This window comes from Zootoca vivipara, chromosome 4 (genome assembly GCF_963506605.1).
Source record: "Zootoca vivipara chromosome 4, rZooViv1.1, whole genome shotgun sequence".
Lineage (NCBI taxonomy): Eukaryota > Metazoa > Chordata > Lepidosauria > Squamata > Lacertidae > Zootoca > Zootoca vivipara.
In genome coordinates, this window is record NC_083279.1 from 84,548,385 (window position 1) to 84,571,221 (window position 22,837).

Below are 22,837 nucleotides of genomic sequence, written 5' to 3' on the forward strand. Positions count from 1 at the left end.
GAAGACCAGGACAACCAATTCACATTCCCTCTTAGAAAACACTTGTATCTTTGAAGATTACCACCAGCCTCTCCATAGTCTCCAATTGCCATGAAAATGCCAGTACTTTCATGAAAACCCTTAAACTGTCAGGGCTTCTCACTTTGTCATGCGGAGCCTGGATTCCCAATTGCAATCCTTTCCTGTATTAGGATAAAACCTCACACCATTCCAAAACCCCTTCACCATTGTTCAGTTATCTTCAAGTTATTCAGCGAGCCATATCATTTTTCTTTTAGGACACTGAGTAGAGAGATGCAGTAAGTAGCCGCTTGAGCAAGCTATCATTGTTATGACTTTAAAGTATTGTTTTCTGAATCTAGGAGTAGAACCATTATGACACTATTAACCTGGTTAGCTCTGCAGATAATTGATTATCATTTTCTACAACATACCTTTTACAAATGTAGTAGAAATTTATTAGCAGTTAATGAAAGCAATAAAGTTGGGAGATGAACTTATACATAATTTTTAATCAATAGCAAAATAATTTCTTTTCTTTTTAATTAAAAATGTACAGTAAATTTATAAACAACAGCACTCATTTAAAAGTGAGGTATTCCATTCTTTAAAAAAAATACAATATATTTTACAATAAAGTGCAATATAAAAATATATGTATATTTTGCCCTAAATGTAAACTAGGTAACAAGCAATCAATACTTGTGTTACATCTTTATTTTGTTTGAGTTGTTTTTAATAGCATTTAAGGCATGTTGCAAATAATTATGTTACAAAGATAGCAGCTGAGAATATATTAAAATAGATCCCAGTTCAATAGCCTCTGTTAGACCAAATCAATATCTTCTCTGTGTTAGGTTTCGAGGGTCACCTGATGTGCTCTTGTATCTTTGCATGGTAGGGATGATGTCCATGTATGAGGGAGATGTGACCTGGAAGAGGAAGAGAAAACACAACACAAACAGCTTAAAGTATTCTGACAATATATTATTATTAACCACCATTCATCAAAAGATATCAGGGCACTTCACAGAATAAGATACAAAATAAAACACAAGTAAATAATTAAATTAAATTAAATCAAAACAAAACAACCCTCTCTTCCCACAGACATACAGTATTTAAAAGGCTGTAGGATATTAATCAGCCAACAATAATAAGACTACCTTGCTGTGATGGATAGGAGACTAAGTTTGCTTTCTGAACGAAGGTTAGATCTCTGTGTAGTGACTCTAACCATATAAAAAAGCACTGATAGCTCCTGCGAACCTATCCTTAGCTTGCTGGTGAGGCACAGGTTCTCTGTTCTGGAATAACTATGTAGAGTTCTCAAGGCTCTCACCACCTCACCCTTTTATAGCCACTGAAAGAAGAACCACTAAGACTGTTATTTATCCTTAACAGTGATCTTCATGGTCTTCATAACTGCAGCCTGCAGGGTCTCCAAACTAGTTGAAGGGTGGTGGCTCCACTCTGGAAGTTATGGAGATAAGGATAGGTTCTGAGCAGTGTATGTTCTTTTTTTGAGATGCTGGATACCAGAGCCAAGACCTGGTGACATAGGGAACTGGGTTTCAAGCCCAAGTACAGATAGTCCTGAAGCAACGTTAAGGTTTCCTGGATGAAAATACTGTAGCAGGCACCTTGTTTGAGTACGGCCAGTTATTCAGTCACCAAGTGGGTAAGTGTAGTCAAACAGAATCTGGGTGCAACAGACCTAGAGACAAAATGTCTGGTAGATTGAAGGACTAGGCTCTTAGTGGGTCTTTGAGATTTGACAAGTGGCCAACCTATCTTCTGGGCGACCGAATCATAGAATCAGAAGGGATCCTGAGGGTCATCTAGTCCAACCTCCTGTAATGCAGGAATCTCAACTAATAGTAATAGTAATAACAATAACAATAATTTTATCTTTTATTGCAAACAGTTCTAGGATAGAGCTGCTGAAGTGCTACTGGAGGATGCTGAATGTTGGCTGAGACAAGGATCACTCTCTGGGGTTTCATTAATAGCTAAAGAAATAGGCAGTTGGGTTGAGGCTTTTATGCATGTTGAGACCAACAGCAGGCTGGACTCTGTCCAGATTTACAGGAACTCAGTCTTGTGGAACAGAGACCAGGTTTGGATCTGTTCAAATACTGCAAGTCTGAGATGGATCTCCAGTTGCCTCCATTGCAGAGGAGCCACTAAGCTGGGGGGGGGGGGAGGGATTGGAATGGGGAAATGGCAGATGGGAAAAGTATTAAGTAATCTCTCATGTCTATTCTCTGCCTTAAATTCTTGCATACCATCCTAAAAGAGCTTTGTTTCTTTTCTTTTTTAAAAAGGCATCCAGGACACAGTTACACGCGTTAGCACACAGTTATTACAGGATATTAGACGAACACATTTTGCTGGATCAAATTAAAACCCATGTAGTCCAGCGTTTTGGTTCAGACAGCAGGCAACCATATGCCTTTGAAAGAGTACAAGTGGATGATTATCTCTGCTGCATCTTTATAATAAACAACATACTGTTCATATGCATTTTACAATGGAAGAGCAAATGGGTATGCTTACCAAAGGGGAAAGAGTCTGTAAAACATTGGTGGAGGATGGGATTTTTTTCATGGTTTCATGGACATCTAAAATTGCATAAAATAAGAAATTTCAAGTTTATGGCGGGGAAAAACAAGGTGTACAATAATTTATTCTTCCTTCAAATAATACAGACTCTATGTTACCTCCAGTTTTTGTTCCCTTTGCAGGGCTGCAGAAGCATTCATTTTATTTCATATTTATATATTTCAAATTTGTAGAGAGAAGTCTATAAATGTCTACAATTCCTGGCAGTATATGAAACTATGCTCAGAAGTGGTGGGGCATTAAGTGCCCATTGCTACAGAGTAATAACCCCTGCTTGGGGGATTCCAAAAGGCACTTGAATGGTGACCGTGGGAAATGAGATATGAACTCTTCTAGTACAAAGCTCTTTTATGTTCTCAAATGTTCAGCTCAGCTTTTTCTGGCTCTTCAGTTTGCAGGCATGTAGTACTTTGGGATCCACGAACAAGGTGGCACTGTAGCCAGGGGCACTTTCCCACCAATTCCACTTGGTAGGCACCTCTTTCAGAATTAAGTCTGGCAGCCATCATTTGATGGGTTACCCTATGGAAGAGGTAGCTTGTCCTTTGACAGAGGTGGGTTCAAAAGCAAATGACAAAGGATTCTGAACGGCTTATCCCCTCCTTCCGTCAATATCCCCTGCATAATCTCAGATCTGTCATAAATCAAAATAGAGTTTGAAATAAGAGTGTGAGTAGCAAAACATTCCGAGAGTAGCTAAAACATGAGAGAGAGGCAGGAAGGATAGAAAATTGTTGAGATCATACCTATTATTGGATAATAATTTCTAAGGTTTGAAGAAACTTTAGATGTTCTTTGCCTTTGAAAATAATGGACTTTTGCATGACCAAATGAATACCCCAATTATAGTTGTATGGGAGTCCTCATGCCTAGAGAACCCCCCTCTATCTACCATCTTCACAGAGGCTCCAATCTACAGTACTTTAAAGTGCTTATGTGCAAAAACATACCTTGCCATGCGATTCTTGCATACATGCCATATGGCTGCAAATGGGGGCAACTATTTGACTAGGGAAATGAAAGGTCGTTTGTCACATTCCCATCTTCTGTATTGTAAGCTAAATAAAGCATCTAGGAACAGCAGTTCCACTATCACATAACCTTGTAACTAAATAATTATTATGCCACTGCATGGTATATTTGTTAGAAAACTGGGAGACAACACAGTTGGAAGCTGAAATGATCATTCTTGCAGTATTACTTATTTACATTTAAACTGCAAACCTATGTGCACTTACTGGAAGACCCACTAATCTCAGTGGAACCTACTACCAAGAAGACAGGCAGAGAGTTGTATTGATAGAGTTGACTACCCTGGTGGATTTCATAGCATGATCTGCTGACTACTTACTAAGTAGCTTTTGATTAATGCGGTCGAGTGACTGAAGAACTTTGTGCTCTTCAAATGACAATGCACTCATTCCTTGCCGTCCAGGTCTGTTTAGCACTGTAGTCTGTTTGTATGGTTGAACTGTGTCCAAATCAATCAAGATGTCACTTTCTGTAGCTGATGTGTTTGCTAAGTTTTCTGCCAGCATAAACTGTGTAGTACTGTCTGAAACTAATAACAGAAATGTAGAAAAGGTTAGAAAGAAAACAAACAAAAAACTGGATTTGTTCCTGGGGTCAATTTGTTTTAATATCCACCTTTTACAACCTTTCTCCATTGCTAACAACATGTATTTGTGCATTTTTCACAAATAATTTTATTTATATTTGTTCCCACAGAACATCATGACCCTATCCAAGCAACATTAGAATTGTCTTTGAGGATGCCCTGTGGTCTAAACCACTGGGCCTCTTGGGCTTGCTGAATGGAAGATCGGCGGTTTGAATCCCCGCAACAGGGTGAGCTCCCGTTGCTCAGTCCCAGCTCCTGCCAACCTAGCAGTTCGAAAGCATGTCAAAGTTCAAGTAGATAAATAGGTGGGAAGGTAAACGGTGTTTCCATGTGCTGCTCTGGTTTCGCCAGAAGTGGCTTAGTCATGCTGGCCACATGACTTGGAAAAACTGTCTGCGGACAAACGTTGGCTCCCTCGGCCAGTAAAGCGAGATGAGCGCCGCAACCCCAGAGTCGTTTGCGACTAGACTTAACTGTCAGGGGTCCTTTACCTTATCATCACTTTCCTATAATGTTTCTGTGAGAAATGGACACATGACAGATACCCAATCTTTTTAAAAAATTGCCTTTTTTCTGTGGCTTTCTTTAACTGTTCTTAAACTTTTTAGCATTTCTTACTATCTGCAACCCTCTTATGTGTTAAGACTGTGTCTTTTTCTTTGACTTATGTACAACACCTTGTTGTTACAAGCACTCTACACATGGGATTTTATTAGCAAAACTCAAAGATATTCCTTAATTGGGAATGACACATGATACTTAGCAATGAATAAGTTTATAATAAGAACCTTAAAATAATAATTCATAGCAACAGTCAGATTGAAACATGCTGCATTACCTTCATCAGAATTACTGGTGCCACCCATGGTTTGAACTGTATCATTTGCACAATGAGGTGGTGCTCGTTTCACAGCTTGTGTCGTATTCTATTAAAAAAGAATTTTATTATCAAACTGCTTGAAAAAAATAATCCTGGCATTTCATGGTCCAGAAGTGCTAACGTTACTCTGAAATGAAAATCAAATGATGAAAAAGCCTTAAAACACACACACACACACACACACACACACACACACACACCCCTACCTATAACATATGCTGCTGTATTCTGGAGAACATTAACCTGTGATAGTGGTGATACTGAACTACAGCAGAAAAATTTAATACTGCGATTATTAACTCGGATTCCCACATGGTGTTCTATGATAACCCATGAACAGGTTACATATGCAAGTATGTTCAGGATATAGTAAACCTGAACAGTTACTTGTGAAATGACTCCACCAGAGAGTTTCCTTTACAATGTACAGAATACCCTCTCTCTACATTCTGCCTTTTTTAGAGAAGTGGAAGCAAGAGGTCTAGAGATAACTGTAGAATCTCTTTTCTACTGGAAGTAACATTTAAATTTTCTTCAGCATATTGTTCATATTTTTTTTAACTGCATGATACAGAATCCATTTTCCTAGGACAGCAACTTTTGATATTTTTCCGTCAGAAATTTTTCAGATATACCTGTACGACACTAGTGGGCTTCCATACTGCAGAGGCTGCCTTTTGTCTCCTCTGTTCTAAAAGAGCCTTGCGTTTATTTTCATTATTTTCAATACTTTGTTTTCGTCTTGTCATGGCAAAAGTAGCTGAAAAGGATAAAAAAGAACCACAAAACACGCACCTTGTTATTATTTTATACTTAAATTATAATTATAGTTTCAATGTTATATTTTGTTTATAAGCCACTTCGAACACATATAGGGAAACATAGTAACAAATAAATATGCAGAAAAAAGGAATACAGATGGCTTAACTTGAGTTTACTTTTGGATTATATCAGTAATGTTGAGCAAGATAGATGGCAAACCTGCTTGTATGGTACATATATGTTTTGCCTCATGGAGCAAATGTACAATTCTGGGTGTGTGTTGTTTGAGAGAGAAAAGCCGTGTGAGGAAAACAACAAAAACTTCCTCTTGTACCACGGCTCTATTCCAAACCACTTCTATTTACTCTTTACAAAAAGACAATCCCACCATCTCCCACCATCACATCTAGTTTGGGGCTTAGGTCTCCAGCAGAGGGCTTTCCTAGTCCAACTATCTGAGATTCCTTTAGCAGGAGATGATGGGGACTGAACCTGGAATCTTCTGCAGGCAAGAATGTGCTCAACCACTAAGCTATGGTTCAACATTTGGGGTAGTTTATAACTAGAGCTGCAAACTTTAATTGGTAGATTAATTAAATAGAGCTTTAGTTTATTGATGGGAGCGAATTCAAATCAATGGAGTTAAACGTTAAGGATATATTGGTTAATTTAGCTTATTTTCAAATTCTCTAATTTTCCTCTTGTGGTAAAAATACTAAAAATTATACTAGTGCTGATAGTTTAAAGGAATGTTTGGAAAAGACAAGCACAAAAGAATTTTCATGAATAGAGCCCTCGATTAGCATGTGAGCTATAGAAGAAACCACTTCAGAATATACCAGCATACTCTAATTTATCAATATGAACTCTCAGTACTTAGGAAAGTTCCACAACCATACATGCCTATCCCAGGTACCCTTCTAGATTTTTTACTCTCAAAAAGTTGCCAGTGCGGAAAATACAGAATTGAAACTAGGGTACAGACTCAAACCAAACTTCATACACGGCTCATTGACTATACATATATTACTGTATAAGCTTTATTATTCAAGATTCGTTAAATTTGGCCTATATATACTCTCATTTTCTCTCTCCACCCCCAACAAAATTTGATAAAGGAAGAACCTTACTGCTTGGTGGAGAAGCAAATATTGGATTCACTCTGACACCTGATTTAATATTGCCCATCAGATTGCCACCATCAATTGTGATGTGAGTCACATTAGGTCTAGTGGGTTGCAAGTCACCATTATTTGAATTATTACAGAGTGTAATACAATGTTGTGAATCTCCTGAAAGAAAAGGAAAAACACACAAGAAGATTTAGAAATTATATTGCCAGGCTAACTTCACTCATCAGTTCATTAATTAGTCAGGAATGTGTGTGTGTTTTACAACCAACTGTATTGTTTCACTCAATTGCTTTAAGGCGTGTGGGGTAAAGTTGCAGCAAGACCTAATTTACCAGCAGATGATTAGACCAAATCATTGTACGAATGTGCAAGTTAAACATTCACTCAAGGCACATCCAATCTCCCTTCATTACTGAAGCACCACAAGTTTAAGCACACTGTCAAGGACTCTGTTAGATGACAGCCAAAGCACTCAGTCATTTACAAAAATTAACTTTCATTTCATTAGTAGCAATCTGTTATATCAGAAAACAGCTATTATATTAATATTGTTGTTGAATTAATAAATCACATTTCAAATAAATTTACAGGCAATTAACAACCATAAAACAAAACAAGTGAAACAAGTAAAAGTAAATTTAAATACAATACAACACAATAGGCAGAGACATGTCCCCCCCCCCGCTCCCCCAACATCCAGCTGGAAAGGCAAAGTGAAGCAAAAGCATCTTCAGTTGTTTCTGGAAACTCCAGATAGTGGGCACCTGTTGTATCTCAATAGGGATGCTTTTCACTTAACAGTGACAGCTACACCTGCTTCAAATTACTGTGTAGTGGGATTCTGATATTAATTTAGGAACTTCAGGGAGATCCTCCTGCAAAATGCAGTGGCCTACTAGGTATGTAGTGAGTAAGGCAGTCTCTAAAGTAACCTAGTCATAAGATGCATAGGGCCTCATACAGTGGTACCTTGGTTTACAACAATAATCTGTTCCGGAGGTCTGCTTGTAAACCAAAACAGGTTGTAATGCAAGGCGCGCTTTCGCCAACGGGGCCTAAAAAAGGGGGGGTTGTAATCCCAAAAAAGGGACACACACTTCTGGGTTTGACGTGATTATAGTCCAAAATGGTTGTAATCCAAAACGGTTGCAAACCAAGGTACCACTGTATGTTCATACCAAAACCTTGAACTTGGCTCTGTAGCAGATTGGTAGCCTGTGCAGATCCCATAGGCAATGTGTTATATACTGGTGGCAGTTCGCTCCCATAAGCAACCCAGGCATCATGTCACGTGCTAGCTGTAGGCTCGGGACCATCCTCAATATACCCACAAAGAGTTCATTGCAGTAATCCAACCTTGAAATTACAGATGAGCTGAGATTTACAACATACTGGGAAATCTGCTTGGGTACATGTACCCTGATATGGCCTACCAGGGCTGATATACTGCCCACTGGCGGAGGAAGAGGGGAGCGGGGGGAGCGCACCGCCCCCAGCAGTGCGATCCCGGTGGGGTGCCATTGCGGCTGCCCCCCTGCCCACGCTGGGTGCCATGCCCCTGCAGGCGGCGTGCCACGCCCCTGCCTGCTCTCCGCCCCCTGGTGCCAGAGCATGAAGCTCTGCCACACTGATCCTGCCTGGACTGCCTCTAGTACCTGCTGCCACTGAGAACTCCTGTAGCTGTCAGCCTCTCCTTCCCCTTGCAAGTGGGCTAATCTGGTGATGTTGGCGCTAAAAAGTACTAGGAGGAAATGGCTACTTCATTCCATTTGGCAAGTCGAGGTCAGCAACGCTGTGGGAGATAAATATGGCAGCCACCAGTGTTGAGCAGAGCTGATAACTTACTTGCCTCTAGGCCCACTGTGATATAAGCCTGCTTGTGAGGGGGAAGGAGGTGGCTGCAGTATTGTTAACATCAGGGAGCCCAAACGGTGGGAGGTGCTGGGTTGGGTGAGGGCAGCCTGCTCATGGCTCCTCCAAACAGAGAGCTGAGCTTGTTTATATATGAAAATGCACTAGGGATGGCTTGATTCAGCTCTACGTCTAAAAATTCAAAAGGAGCTTTTATCCTCCAGTCAGAAATGGCACCGTGGTTTTATCCACTGTGGCACCATTCATCAGGGCTGAGCTAGTCACACCTATTTGTAAATGTCATGGTCAGGGACTGGCTAAAACCAGGAACGGGCAGAATACCACTTGTTAGAAACAATTTTTGTCTGGATTTTGAAAGGAAGTATGTCCAGTCTGGTCTTTCTCTTTCAGTACACTCCTGCCCTTGTTATTTCTAATGATAATGTAAGATTGGCACAATATGCCTGAAATTAAACTTCTTTCAAAATCCCTCTGAATGGACCCTCTGTTATTAGTTCTCATTTTATCAAATACACAATCTTATAAATCCTTCTAAATCAGTGAAAACACATAAATCTTACCAGCAGCACCATCCTTTTGAGCCAGTGCACGATGCACTCCTTGCCACAAAACTGTGATTTCTTCATCGGTTGGTGTGCGATCTCGACATAATCCATTTTCTGAGTACACAGAGTTTCCTTTTGGAAAGCTGTTGCACCGGGCAACTGCTTGACCAGTAGCCTTTTTCTTCCTCAACAGCTCATAGGTAAATATGCTATACGAAGGTCGCATAGTGGCCATCTGTGAATTGCAAGCAGTACCTGAAGATGGAGAATCTGTAGTATCTGAACATAAATCTTGACCTTCAGGCAAGAAATGACTGTTTTCAGTATCTGTGTGAGCTTTCCAAAGATTTCCTGACTGAGACACACTGTCTGGATTTTCATCCAATTTTTTGCCTGGTATGGGCTTGCTTGGTGGGTGAGGTGCCATGATTTTGCCCTGAGTTTTCATAACCTTTGTGGCTTCGCTAGCTGACTGTGGTCGGATAATGGTGCCCTTTCGGTTTTTAGTTGTGAAAGTTGATGTGGCTTTGGCAGATTTTGGTCTTTTGATCAATTTTGTTCTACTTTTACATGGATTGCTTTTGGGATTTTTTAGTTCACAATTATATAGCAGGGGTATTTCTTCACCTCTTGGCGCCATCCATGCTTGTCTAGCAACATGATATCCTGTAGATACAAAAGCATTCTGCATCCCATTATCTTTTTCTGAGTCTTTAACAGTAGCATTTTTTGCAGATGCCTGAGAATTCTCCTGGAGATATTCTGGAAAAACAGAATTGAGAGTGCAAGCGGGAATGCTTCTAACATTAGTTCTAGAAGTGGCAGCTCTAATTTGGGAAACAGGTGATCTGGGCTGTGCATGAGGTATTTCAATGATATTTTGTTCTGAATGCTTTTCATCACCCCCTGCTCTGTTAATTTCATCAAACCACCTAAGTTTTTTACAGTTCTTTTGCTCTGCATCTTTCCCTTTCATTTTTGCCAATTCAACACTGTCTCTAGGAATCACAGTCTGAGTCCCAAATCTGACCCCCCTGTTGACAACCACTGCCTTGAAATTGCCAAATTCATATTTAGATTCTTTTTTCAATATGCTTTTTGGAAATTTCACTACTTTTTCTTCATTGGGGTTGTTCCCCTGTTGGTCAAGATCAGACAAATTAGCAGTGGAATCTTCATGCGACACAGATAAACTATTTTTAGTCATTTCATTATCTCCATTAGCGTTCTGTTGATTTATACAGCCTTTACACATATCTTCAAGCAAAGATGCTACAACATTTTCATGTTTAGCATTTGTCACACCATCTATATCTTCAGTACATCTTGCTGAATCATCATTTCCCTTCTTCTCCATGCAATTAATTGAGAAGCTGTTATTGTAAGGGGCAGTAGGAAAGACCGCAGGGGTTGCTGCTTGTTGACAGGAGACTTGTGCTGATGAGGTTCTGTTCTGGGGAAGCTGAGAATTTCTCTCTTGTACTGAAACAACTGAAGGATCAGGGACAGCCCAAGCTTTGTTTATTTTGTGTACCGGGCTGTCAGTAGCTACAGGAACCTCTGTGCTAATCGTGCCTGAAGATGGACGTTTTGACAGAAAACTTCTCTCTTCTCTTTCATTTTGTGCAAAAGTTAGATTCTCATCGGAAGCATCTCTCGCAGTCTCTCTTTGTTCAGACCTACTTTGAACAAATGATTTCTGATCAGGACTGCATGTGTCCTCGTCAGAAGGTATGACATTGTATTTTATTAAAATATCACGAAAGGGGGAGGTTGTCTGGAAATTTGAGGTATTTAAATTTGTAAGCCAATTATTTACATGCTGATTTTTAGAAAAAGTCATGTCAGTTTCATCAGAGAAACTTTTATTTCTAGTCTGTAATTCCTCTGAATTGTGGACTGAGGAGTCCAACTGTGCAGATAAAGAAGATATTTCACTGGGTGTTGTACAACCTTCATTTGGTTCTGCAGCCTCAAGACTGTCCACACTGCAAACACTTTCTGTACGGGCTATTTCATTCACTTCTTGATGAAAATCCTAAGACAGAAAAGCAAACAGCTTATAAATATCACCAAGACATTTCATCTTGGTCAAGTTTAAGAGAAAATTAGGGAAATCCTTATGGTTTATTGTGTGAATAGTAAGATTTTCAGGTTTGCATTTCAAATAAACATCAATATGTCCTTGTGGACACTCTTTACCAAATCAAAAAGGGAAAAGACATTGGGAATAATTTGATAGAAAACTGTAGAATTTTTCAAGAATACATTTCAAATATATTTTTTTAAGTCATTCTGAATACAGGATGAAGTGTGCTAAAAATGTCACAAACAGCTAGTATTCTTAACTGGAGCTTCTATTTGGTCACTGATTTTCAGTGCTAGAAAAACATTGCAAGTTCTCATACACCACACATTTTGGGTGCCACTTCTGCACAGGGATGAACTAATTTCAATTGTATATCAAATTTATAGGCAGCCACATGCCTGAGATTTTTTTAGCTCTAATTTCAGTCTATTTAGCTGAATGTTTTTTCAAATGTCTGGTGCTGCAAGTTTAGACAGAAATTACCCATGAAAGCCCCTGGGATATACAACCTGGCAGGAATAAAATAAGTTAATCGCCAGTGCTAATGTGTGCTTGTTAAAAGCTCACTTGTTTTTCCAGGCCTTTGCTAGCCATTAATATACCATCTTGTTGTATTTGCCCTGGTATCTGTATGCTGCTGCACTTGTTGCTTTAAGGTATTAGAACATTTTTAAAATTTGTTGTGAACAACTTTGAGAAACGAAGGGAGGTATAGAAATGTGTTTTACAAAATTTATCAGATAGCTGGAAACCACAATAGCATCCAAACTAATGATGATTTTGCTTCATTGTTTTCAGCTTAAGTCTTATAAAAATAGTTTACCTTATCTCTTCCTTGGTTATAATTAAGAACCAGTAAAGCTTGTTTCTTTGCGATAAAAAATATTAGTGGTTATCAGTCCAGTAATTTTTATTGCAGGCCCTTGAATTTTATTTGAAAACAGGCGCTATACCTCAAAAATCACAAAAAAGTGCATACAAACCCTGTGGTGACTATATTGCAGCAATATTCTGGTTTAGAAGTGAATTAGGTTTAGAACTGAAATTTTGTTTGATTTTAAAGGGATATATTAATAGGAAACAATATTCATATTGGCATAGTGACCTTTTAATATGCCCTAAAAGGGGGGATTTTAGGAATCTTTATAATCCTACCAGACCTGTAAAACCACAAAGTGAGAGGACCACAATGTATAATCATACAGATATGGTGTACAGTCAATTGCAATGATTTTGACTGACTACAGCAGCCTATTCAACTATTGCTTTCCACTCACCCTTGCTTAATTAAAAGTGAGTTTCAGAGCAAAGCACCACAGTGAAACAATGTCAGTAGTTACTCTGTAGCATTTGTTTGTATGTTTAAACTCTTACATATTTACAGTCAAACCTCAGCTACTGAACGCCTCCATTTTGGAACGTTTTGGCTCCCAAATGCAAAAAACCCAGAAGTAAATGCTCCGGTTTTCAAATGTTTTTCAGAGGTTGAACGTCCAATGTGGCTTCCACTTGAGTGCAGGAAGCTTCTGCAACCAACTGGAAGTCGCGCCTTGGTTGTCAAACATTTTGGAAGCCGAACGGGCTTCCGGGATGGATTACGTTTGACAACTGAGGTTTGACTGTATAAGCAACTTCCCTTTCTGCTAATTATCTTCAACAGTTTGAAAATTGTATCTGCTTTGCCAGAAACCCCCCAGTGGCCCCTAGTGGCAATTTAACGGTGCAAAAGAAAAAGAAGTTGTTTATACTATTGCTATGCAATTCAAGCAGCAGACCAAACTGAGCACAGTTGCTTCAAAGAAACCTAAACATTAGCAGTGAATGGATTTTGATGCTCTTTGACTGATAAAGCAACTGTAACAGCAACTTCAGCTAAGGATACTGCAACACACCTGGCTCAGCAGTGATGTGCACCTTCACGGGGTGACATGCCTAGGATAAGGAAGACTCTGTTAACACTTTAATGTCCTTTCATGTGAAGTTCTACTTGTGTGGGGGGTTATCATGCTGTTTTACCTTTCAAGGTGATAGAAGTCCTGGGCTTCTAGATCTTTAAATTGGCACTGAAGCAGGTGCAATGGGTCTTAAAAGTTGGTACATTAGGTACTCCTACTTGGATGGTTTATGAATTGCACCTTTAAGAGGATGTAAATAACTGCCAGGACATCATACCTGAAGGTTGCTGAAATGTTGTTCTTGTAGTTGCTGCTGCATTTCATTCAGATTTTGTTGGAAGAGAAGCTGGGAATTGTCCAGGTTTGAACCACTGTTTTCCTGCATTATCCTATCACAGCCAGCTTTCACTGAGCTCTGTTTCCAGGAAAAGGGATCATTTCTAGTAGCTGAGGAAGTTGTGTCAGCAGCTCTTGCAGAGAAGAAACATTATAGTCACTTCCAGCTACATTTTTACTAGTTTCATGAAAAGTTTCACAGTAAAAAATTACATCTAAAGTGAAACATTCTGCACACTAAAATTAACTTAGTAGCTACAAGGTACTATAGAAGGTACACTGTACTTGTGAAAACATATTTCAGTAAAAATTTGCCCCAAACTATGAATAAAGTGATTCTGCTGATGTTGCATTTAGCTGCATTTTTTAATACTCTGTTAAGTTCTTACTTTGCTTTGCTAAATGCATATTTTGGGGGGAAATATGTGTCCTCTTCATAGAAAGCAAGTTTTCTGCCCCTTCCTGCAGCTATCTGCACCTCTGAAAAGCTTCTTAGGAGAGTTGTGGGGACCTTGAATAACATGGGATTTGATGTGGCAGTTGTTGAATGAAGGATCACCCAAAATCGGGCCTGGATTCTAATACGTTAATTTATAGAAATTAATGGAGGGGAAATTTCCCATTCCCTCCTCCCACCCAGCAGTTCTTCCATTTAGCTTTCGCCCACAAGTACCACAACAATTTTATGATTGAATTAAACAAATAAAATATGTACCTTCCAATGACTTTGGATGGTGACAAATGTAATCCTGTTACTTGAATTTTCTTTAAAGCCTCTTCTAATTTAGATTCTGGTTTTCTCTGCACTAGGAATTAAAAAGAAGGACAGCATTTAGAAATATTTAATAAAATGTCAAGCTTTTAAACACACAAACTCAGGAATAGTTTCCCTCCACCAGAAAGCTCCTACAATTCTAAAATTATGCCCACATCAGCCCTCCACTACTACAATCCTTAACTTCTTCTGCCTTGTTGTTCCCATAGAGCATGGCTTTGCAAACTCTGCACACTCTGACTTATTTAAATGCATCAACAATTACTGCAATTCCTAAACTGTTTTTTGAATTTTTGAGGCATCCGATAATGATAGTGTATTTACAACTAAGGCTAAATTTACAAATGATACTGGACCACTAAATTAAGCATATGTAATTGCAACACGGAGAATTCAATATAAGGGACAAAAAAAGAGCACAATCCATGATAGCCTTCTTGTACTATTTATTTCAGTCCAGTTCATTTTAATGGGGTCCATATAAAAAAACTTCCTGGTAGATTGTGCCAGTAGCTGTTTTTTGGTAGGTGGAAATAGAAAGCCCTGCTAAAGGTAGGAGAGGAGGGCAGTGACTATAAGAAATGTCTTGTCAAAATTATTATTTTCTAAATTGCATGCTATCTTTCTGCCACAAATGACATTAAAGGTGGCTTAACAATTCATAAAAATATCAGTACAGTGGAACCTCGGTTTATGAACACCTCGGTTTATGAGTTTTCGGTTTATGAACGCCGCGGACCCATCTGGAACGGATTAATTCACTTTCCATTACTTTTAATGGGAAAGTTCGCTTCAGTTTATGAACGCTTCAGTTTATGAACAGACTTCCGGAAGCAATTACACCCATGTTTCAGTTTATGAACTGAAGTTTAAGTACTTCGCGGACCCGTCTGGAACGGATTAATCCACTTTCCATTACTTTCAATGGAAAAGTTCGCTTCAGTTTATGAACGGTTACTCCGCGGACCGTCTGGAACGGATTAATCCACTTTCCATTACTTTCAATGGGAAAGTTCGCTTCAGTTTATGAACGCTTCAGTTTATGAACAGACTTCCGGAACCAATTGTGTTCATAAACCGAGGCGAGGTACCACTGTAATGAAATAAAAAAGCAGGAAATATATGAAAATACACCCTTGTTTTGAAAAGTAATATAAATAAAATGCAGCAGTTAAATAATTTCTGCACCCAATAGGCCACACAAAGGAGAAAATCTCTGGCTCCCAGCTCATTTCTGCCACTGAGCTATGGCTTGGTATTGATATCAACAATACTATTCATGGGTAGCTTCCTTTAATTCAATAATTAATTATGATGAAACATGTACACACAATGACGTTAATTCGTTAACCATTAAAAGTTTTGATGTATAAATTTAGTGTATGAATTTTACAAGAAAAACAAGTAGGAAATCCCTGGAGAAGTTTCACAGTCAAATCAAAATGCATCATTACCAATGCTAGGTTTTTTTGTCTTTCATTTGATCAGTGGATAGGAAACATCCACTGAGAATCGGAGGTGATGCACTCATGACTTCCTGAGTGGAGAAGAATATTTAAGTGAAATACCATATCACATAGTTTCAACCTTGGAAAATTGACTGAGATATCATACTGTCTGTGCTTACAACTGTTAGATGCCCCTGAGAGAGTACATTCATGAGAATTATAAAGACTGGAGCAGAACCAAAGGTGTGTTTGTGAATCGTTCAGAACTGTTGTGCTGTGTCATCAAAAACAAGTTTGAAATAGGGATCCTGTATTTAAATACTAAAAAAAACCTGAAATATACAAAATTACTGTATTACATCTCATTGGACTGCCAAAGTATGAACTTTGTTCACGTATGAAACCAACTTCAAAGACACATGAAGTAATTTGAAATTATTGAGTTTAAACAGTTTGAAATCCTAGTCACTAACAGTAAAGGCACACACACCCCTACAAGGACACCCAGGTTTCCAAGGAAAAGAATCACATACAAAAGTGCAGAAAAACTGATTGCAGGCTGAATCATAGAATCAAAGTCAGCACATGTGCCAGTGGTTATATTATCACAAGATTCAAAGTCTTCCACATTGCACAGTCTCTTCACCCCTAAAATTACTGCTCTTTGATGCGGTTAACATTGAAGAAGCACTGCACCCTCCAAAACTAATGCTCAATCAAAATGGTCAGTTTTGACACAGCTAATCTTAGGCTGGAGATCCAAACTTGCACCACAGATGCAGTGCTCCCAAAGCACAGCAGCCTTTTACACTGTCAGTAGTGTAGATTTACCTTTGGAAACCTATTTCTGTGCTCACAACTGTGTTACTAGATCAGGGATTGCCAGCTGTTTTGCATCCAATGATGTATGGGAAAACCCCATCAGTGGTTGCACAAAAGCAGAGGCTGTGGCCAAAGCTAAAAGTGGCTAGAGCACTTTTTACTTCTTTCTGCCACCTTTCCCCTTGCCCTGAAAGCTCAACAACTTTCCTAAAAAAACAACTCAACAATTTTGGTCCACCCCAGGTGGGGGTTGCTACGCTGCTGGAGCAGAGACCAAGACCTGGTTAGGCAAGTGCATAATGGAAGGCAGAAGCAGCTGGTAAGATGCAGCCGCTTTGTTCTCCTGGCTCCACCAGGTATCAAGAGCATTGCATTGGCTCCACCAAGAGCATACATGGGATTAATCAGAAGTGGCAGTAAGGAAGTCACTACTCAAAACCCCAACAATCCAAGGGTCAGTCAATACACTAAAACAGTATTATGAAAAGTATAGACTTCCTCCTGTTTATATATATTTCTCATTATCTGGTACGTTGTTCCTGACCTTTTTGGCTATTCAGATAGCTAAGTTAAGCTTACAATAACGCATTCTGCAGGATCAATAATAATAATAATAATAATAATAATTTATTATTTATACCCCGCCCATCTGGGTGGGGTATAAGCCACTCTGGGTGGCTTCCAACAGAAATATTAAAATACAATAATTTATTAAACATTAAAAGCTTCCCTAAACAGGGCTGCCTTCAGATGTCCTCTAAAAGTCTGGTAGTTGTTTTTCTCTTTGACATCTAGTGGGGGGGGGGCGTTCCACAGGGCAGGTGCCACTACCAAGAAGGCCCTCTGCCTGGTTCCCTGTAACTTGGCTTCTCGCAGCGAGGGAACCGCCAGAAGGCCCTTGGCACTGGACCTCAGTGTCTGGGCAGAATGATGGAGGTGGAGACGCTCCTTCAGGTATACTGGACCGAGGCCATTTAGGGCTTTAAAGGTCAGCACCAACACTCTTGTGGGCATGGTGTTTTGTTTTTTTGATAACATTATTTCACTTTCTAAACTTTTTTAAAGGAATAATAGATTTGATTGTTTACTATACTTTTATGGAATGGCCCCTAGGTATTGCAAAAATTGTCTGTTGACGGATACTAATCTGGAATGAAAACTATTTCTAGCATGCATTATAATGCAAGCATTATAGATATAGCTGCATTTGCAATATGCAAACCTTCTACTTTCTTCCGTTGTGAAAGTGGAATATGACCACGCTGGAACCTTTCAGTTGCTTCCTGATGTTTCAGTTTCCTCTGCAGCAAAATTTGTTCTCTGAATTTTTGTTCTTTTTCTTCAACGTCTTTCCATTTTTCTTCAAGTGCTCTGTGTAAAAACAACTATGGCTTTCAATAAAAATAATCACCATGGTAAGTGGCTCACACCATTTTGCTTAAATCCTTCTTTCTCCAAATACATCAGTGATTCATATTAAGAAGGATGTTTCAAACTCAGTCATGTCCTGACCTCTCTCCTGGCATGTGCCAGGAAGAGTGTGGATTGGCTCCATTGGCATGTTTGCATTGCACAGACCTTGCCTCCCCATCTCTGTCTCTCTACACCCACACCCACCCACTTAAACACCCATTCCCTGACATGACAATCACTGATTTCCCTCTTGGTATCTGCAAGTTCACCTTTGAGTACTGGGAAAGGAAGTAATAAGCTACCATGGAGTATCTAGATCTGATTAATAGCATATGTGGCACCCCCAGGATAAAGAACAAATAAAAAACAAATAATCTTTCAGATTTTTAGCTGAAAAGTCTATAGTAATGAGTGAAGAGCTGCATTCAAAATGTATAAGGATTTACTGTTTGAATAAACCTTTCTAACAGTACTTTTTATTATATTTCTTGGCACATCAAGCAAGGGATAACATATATACATTAAAGTGTATATTCTGTTCCTTTGGGGCTTTGTGAATCCAGGGGAGATTTACTCCTTTGTTTGGCATAGAAGCTTGATTTCTAACAGTACAAGAATATAATCCTTGAAAACTATAAATTATTCTATGTACAAATAATCCCAACAAGGTGGAGACTAGTTTCCCATCAACCTCCTATCAGGTAGAATGTGCCTCCTTCAGCTTTTTGGTGGCTGTTTGGACTTAGGGTCTGTGTTGAGGATAAGCTACAACTTTTTTCATTAAATCAAGTGGTCCCAGGGTGGGATTCATTACTGTTTTTTGGGGGTATTATTTTTCTCGTGTGTTTATCATTTTAATTTATAGTTGTTGGCCACCTTTAGCTCCCTTGAGGAAAGGCAGGATATAACTATTTTAATTAATAAAAATAAGTCCACTGCATTGCCCCTATTCTTTAACTCCCTCTCTAAATCTGTGATTTATCGCAAGTTCCTGCTTGTTGAAATCTGTACCAAGTGCCTCTTGTACTAAGAAGAGTATAATGTCAGAAAGTAATACTAGCAGCAGTTCATAACACAGGCACTGACTCAAGGAATCTACTGTTACATGAATGTATACTATTTCACATTGTGTAAACTAATGAACTCTGAACATTTCTTGACTGCAGCAGGGCAAAGCAAGAGTGTAACAAGAAGTGAACAACAAGATACTCAATCTTCCAGGTATAATTTAGCTTAGCACTTATTTCAAAAGGCCACCACTTTAAGTGTTAGGTATGATAATCTTTATTCTAGCCACACTGTGTTTCCTGAAATAAATTTATATTTAATTTAAACTTTAAGCCATGGTTTCCTACTTCTTAGATTTTCATGGCCACACTGGAAACTCATCATTAGTTTAGGACCTCAGCTAATCTGCAGCATTTTATAAATTCTAAGTTTCAAGAGTATCGTTTGAACATTACCGTTTTTTATTTATTTGCTTCATTTTTATTCTACTCTATCAAACCAAATGATCCCAGGGCAGGGTATTGCAATTATAAAACAAGTAGCAAATAAAATAAATAGCAATAAAATATTCAAATGATATAAAATCCATAAATGTTACAACTACTACTTTTTCCTCCAGGTATCTGTGGCTTAACATATCCTACATCATTAAAAGCCTGGCTAGAGAGGTAGTTTTTACTTGGCAACAAAATTCAATCAATATAGGCACCAGTCAAATTTTAAGTGAGAGAGCATTCCACAGCCAAGGAAGCCACCATCATATAGGCCTTTTTATAAGTCACAGAGACATGAATCACACACAGCAATGAAACAAGCAGCAGGGCTTCTTCAGCTGATCGTAAGGCCTGGGTAGGGGGATACAGAGGGAGGCACTCTGGTAACTGGATCCTTCCTACGCCATTCAAGTCAACATTAAACACTTGAAATTGACTTAATAGCATACAGGAAGGCAATGCAGACTCTTCAGAACTGGGTGATCTGCTGGCAAATCTGTCAGTGCTCTTGCCGTAGCATTCTGTATCAGCTGCAGTTCCAAACCTTTTTCAAGGGCAGACTGACAAAGAGCACAGTACAGTGATCCAACCTGAGGTTATCAGAGCGTGATCACTGTAGCCACACTATCCCTGTCCAAGAATGACCATAGCTGGTATTGGAGCTCCAAGCCACTTGGGCTTCCAGTAACAGAGATTAATTTTACAGCAACCCCAGAATGTGCACCTGTTTCCTCAGAGCAAATGTAACCCCAGCCAGAACAGGCCATCTATTCAATTACTGGACATTAAAGGTAAAGGAAAAGGATTCCTAACAGTTATGTCCAGTCACGAACGACTCTGGGATTGCAGCACTCATCTCTCTTTACTGGCCAAGGGAGCCGACGTTTGTCCACAGACAGTTTTACACCATTTAAATACTGACATCTGACTTGTTATGATTCACTTTCAGTTTATTGGCCCTTATCAAGCCCATTACTGCCTCCAGTCATTGATATTCTAATACCAGCAGAACCTCTACAGATTTAAGTGGTAGGGAGAGACACAAGGTGAGTATCCTTAGCATACTTATGTATGCTTCATATCGCCTGATGAGCTCACTCAGCAGCATTATGTATATGTTAAACAACATGGGGGAAAAAACAGACCCCCTGCAGGCTCCCACAACCTACTTGCCATCAGGCCAAGCTGAAGTCTCCCCGTTGCCTCCACTTGGAAGCCGTCTTTCAGCCAGAAGCAGAATCAAGAGTTTCACAGTGCCTCTGATGCCAGCCCACCAGAGCCAATGAAGGAGGAAACTGTGGTCCAACTATCAAAATCTGCTGATTCAGTAGGACTAACAAGACTATGCTCCCTCTGTATATCTTCTGATACAGCTGATCAATGAAAAGAACCAACCAATGCCCCAAATGGACCTGAAACCAGATTGAAATGGGAATAAATAGTATATTTCTCCAAATACACATGAAACCCATCTGCCATGACCCTCTCAAGTACCTTGCTCCAAGCAAGTAGCTGTCGCAGAAGGGTTTCTTGAGGGGCTCTACCAGTACCAACTGCCCTTTCAAAGTAGCTTGAACCACCACAACTAAAATATCAAGCATGCCTTACATTTACATACCTCCTCCTTTTATTTGTTTCTAGAAAATGTTTTCGTGCTCGATTACGAAACAGTCTTTGATCCTTTAGCAACTCGTGACGCTCTTTTGATAAGTCTCTTTCAAGGAGAATCTTTAGATTTCTGACGATGACATTAAAGACAACAGAAACTGTAGCGAAAACCCTAGACACCCAGCCCACATTTAGGAATAAGGAGGAATTATTTATTGGCCAAGTACCAAACATACTTGGAATTTTGCTTCGACTACATTGCAAAATTTACTTAGTTTAATTTCTTGAAGGTGCTTTTTTGTTTTTCATTTCAGTGCTTGTTTTTCATTTCAGGGTGCTGCTGTTAAAAAGTGTGGTACTCACTGTAACAACTTCATGGTGTTGAGTAAGGCACCTAATTTTCTGCAAAAAAGCATCGATGATGATGATGATAATAATAAAATCAACTTCTGTTTTTGTTAATAATAATAATAATAAAACCAAATTCTGTTCCTTTATTTTATTATTGATTGAATTTATATATTGCCCTGTACCCTGAGGCGGCTATTATTATTATTATTATTATTATTATTATTATTATTATTATTATGTTTAGTGAAGTTTCAGCAAGCCTATTGAGAAGACCCCTGAGAAGCAACTGTACCAAAAGGAATTATTGTGAAAATAAGAACTATTTAGGGGGCCGGGTCGCCAAATTTTGTCCTCATTGAGTCCGCCCTGGCCTGAGCGCCACACCTGTTCCCTCAACAAGCGCTTCTTTCCCGCCCTCTCGCCTCCTGCCCCACAGGAGCCCCGGCCTCTCCCTCCCTGAGAGGAGGATACGTGGAGGGGCCCAAGGCGCTCAAGGCCCGGCGGCTGAGGCCCCGCGGCGGGCCGCTTTCCGAGATGCCCCTCCTCGCGCCGGGGGCAGCGGGCTCGGCGGCGCCTTCGGCCTCCCACGCCGAGGCGGCCTGGCTCCCGCCCGCTGCCGCCGGCGCCCGCCCGTAGCTGGAGTAGTAGTAGAAGGTGCCGTTGCCGCCGATCACGTTGCCGTTGGCGCCTCCGCCAGGCTCCATCCACGCGCCCCCGAACCTTCAGCCGCCCTCCGCCGCCGCCATCTTCGCCGTCCCCTCACACCCAGCGGCTCTCGGGCTTCTCTCTCTGCCTCACTCCCTCGCTCTCCGCCCTTCGTCTCGCTCGCGGGATCCCCGTCAGCGCCCAGCGGGGGGGCTCCAGCGAGCCCTCCCCGCCGCCTCAGAAGCGCCCGCCGAAGCCCCTCGCCTGGCTCCAGGGCGCCGCCGCCCAGCCGCCATCTTAGCAACCGGCGACGCCGCTTCCTTCGCAACGGAAACCAAGGGAGACGGAGGAGGAGGAGAAGGAGAAGGGGCGGAGCGCCATGCGCAGGGGCCGAGACAAGGGCCGCGCCGAGGCGGAGACTCTGAGGGGAGAGTCTCTTCCCCGCCGTCGAATATATTATATTTCCCCTCGAATATTTTATCTTTTTTTTGGGGGGGGGGTGTTCTTTTTTTTGG

The 22,837-nt window shown here is 40.2% G+C and overlaps 1 protein-coding gene across 3 annotated transcripts; it reads right to left on the reverse strand.

Annotated features, from left to right (window-relative positions):
• Window positions 1-457: 457 nt before the first annotated feature.
• On the reverse strand, window positions 458-22,424 carry CEP126 (centrosomal protein 126). Of its 3 annotated transcripts, XM_035116737.2 has the most exons (12): window positions 22,149-22,424; window positions 21,337-21,456; window positions 18,026-18,174; window positions 14,474-14,564; window positions 13,700-13,892; window positions 9,454-11,476; window positions 7,019-7,180; window positions 5,762-5,886; window positions 5,085-5,172; window positions 3,977-4,186; window positions 2,560-2,624; window positions 458-932 (listed from the first exon to the last, which is right to left on the reverse strand). In XM_035116737.2, exons 1-12 carry the CDS (start codon window positions 22,379-22,381, stop codon window positions 837-839), a joined length of 3,555 nt encoding a protein of 1,184 aa, XP_034972628.2. In that variant the 5' UTR covers window positions 22,382-22,424; the 3' UTR covers window positions 458-836. The 3 variants fall into 3 exon arrangements, with proteins under 3 accessions (XP_034972628.2, XP_060129851.1, XP_034972629.2); XM_060273868.1 differs by lacking the exon at window positions 7,019-7,180; XM_035116738.2 differs by lacking the exon at window positions 18,026-18,174 and having other exon boundaries at window positions 21,337-21,418; window positions 22,149-22,188.
• Window positions 22,425-22,837: the final 413 nt, after the last annotated feature.

Bases quoted from the DNA above. Each gene is read 5' to 3' on its own strand.
- CEP126 (XM_035116737.2), bottom strand. From the start codon at position 22,381: ATGGAGCCTGGCGGAGGCGCCAACGGCAACGTGATCGGCGGCAACGGC. The intron at 21,457-22,148 runs GTATCCTCCTCT...TGTCATCGTCAG, and splicing joins AGCGCCTTGGGCCCCTCCAC to AAATCTAAAGATTCTCCTTG. The intron at 18,175-21,336 runs GTATGTAAATGT...GTTTTTACACAG, and splicing joins GAAACAAATAAAAGGAGGAG to AGCACTTGAAGAAAAATGGA.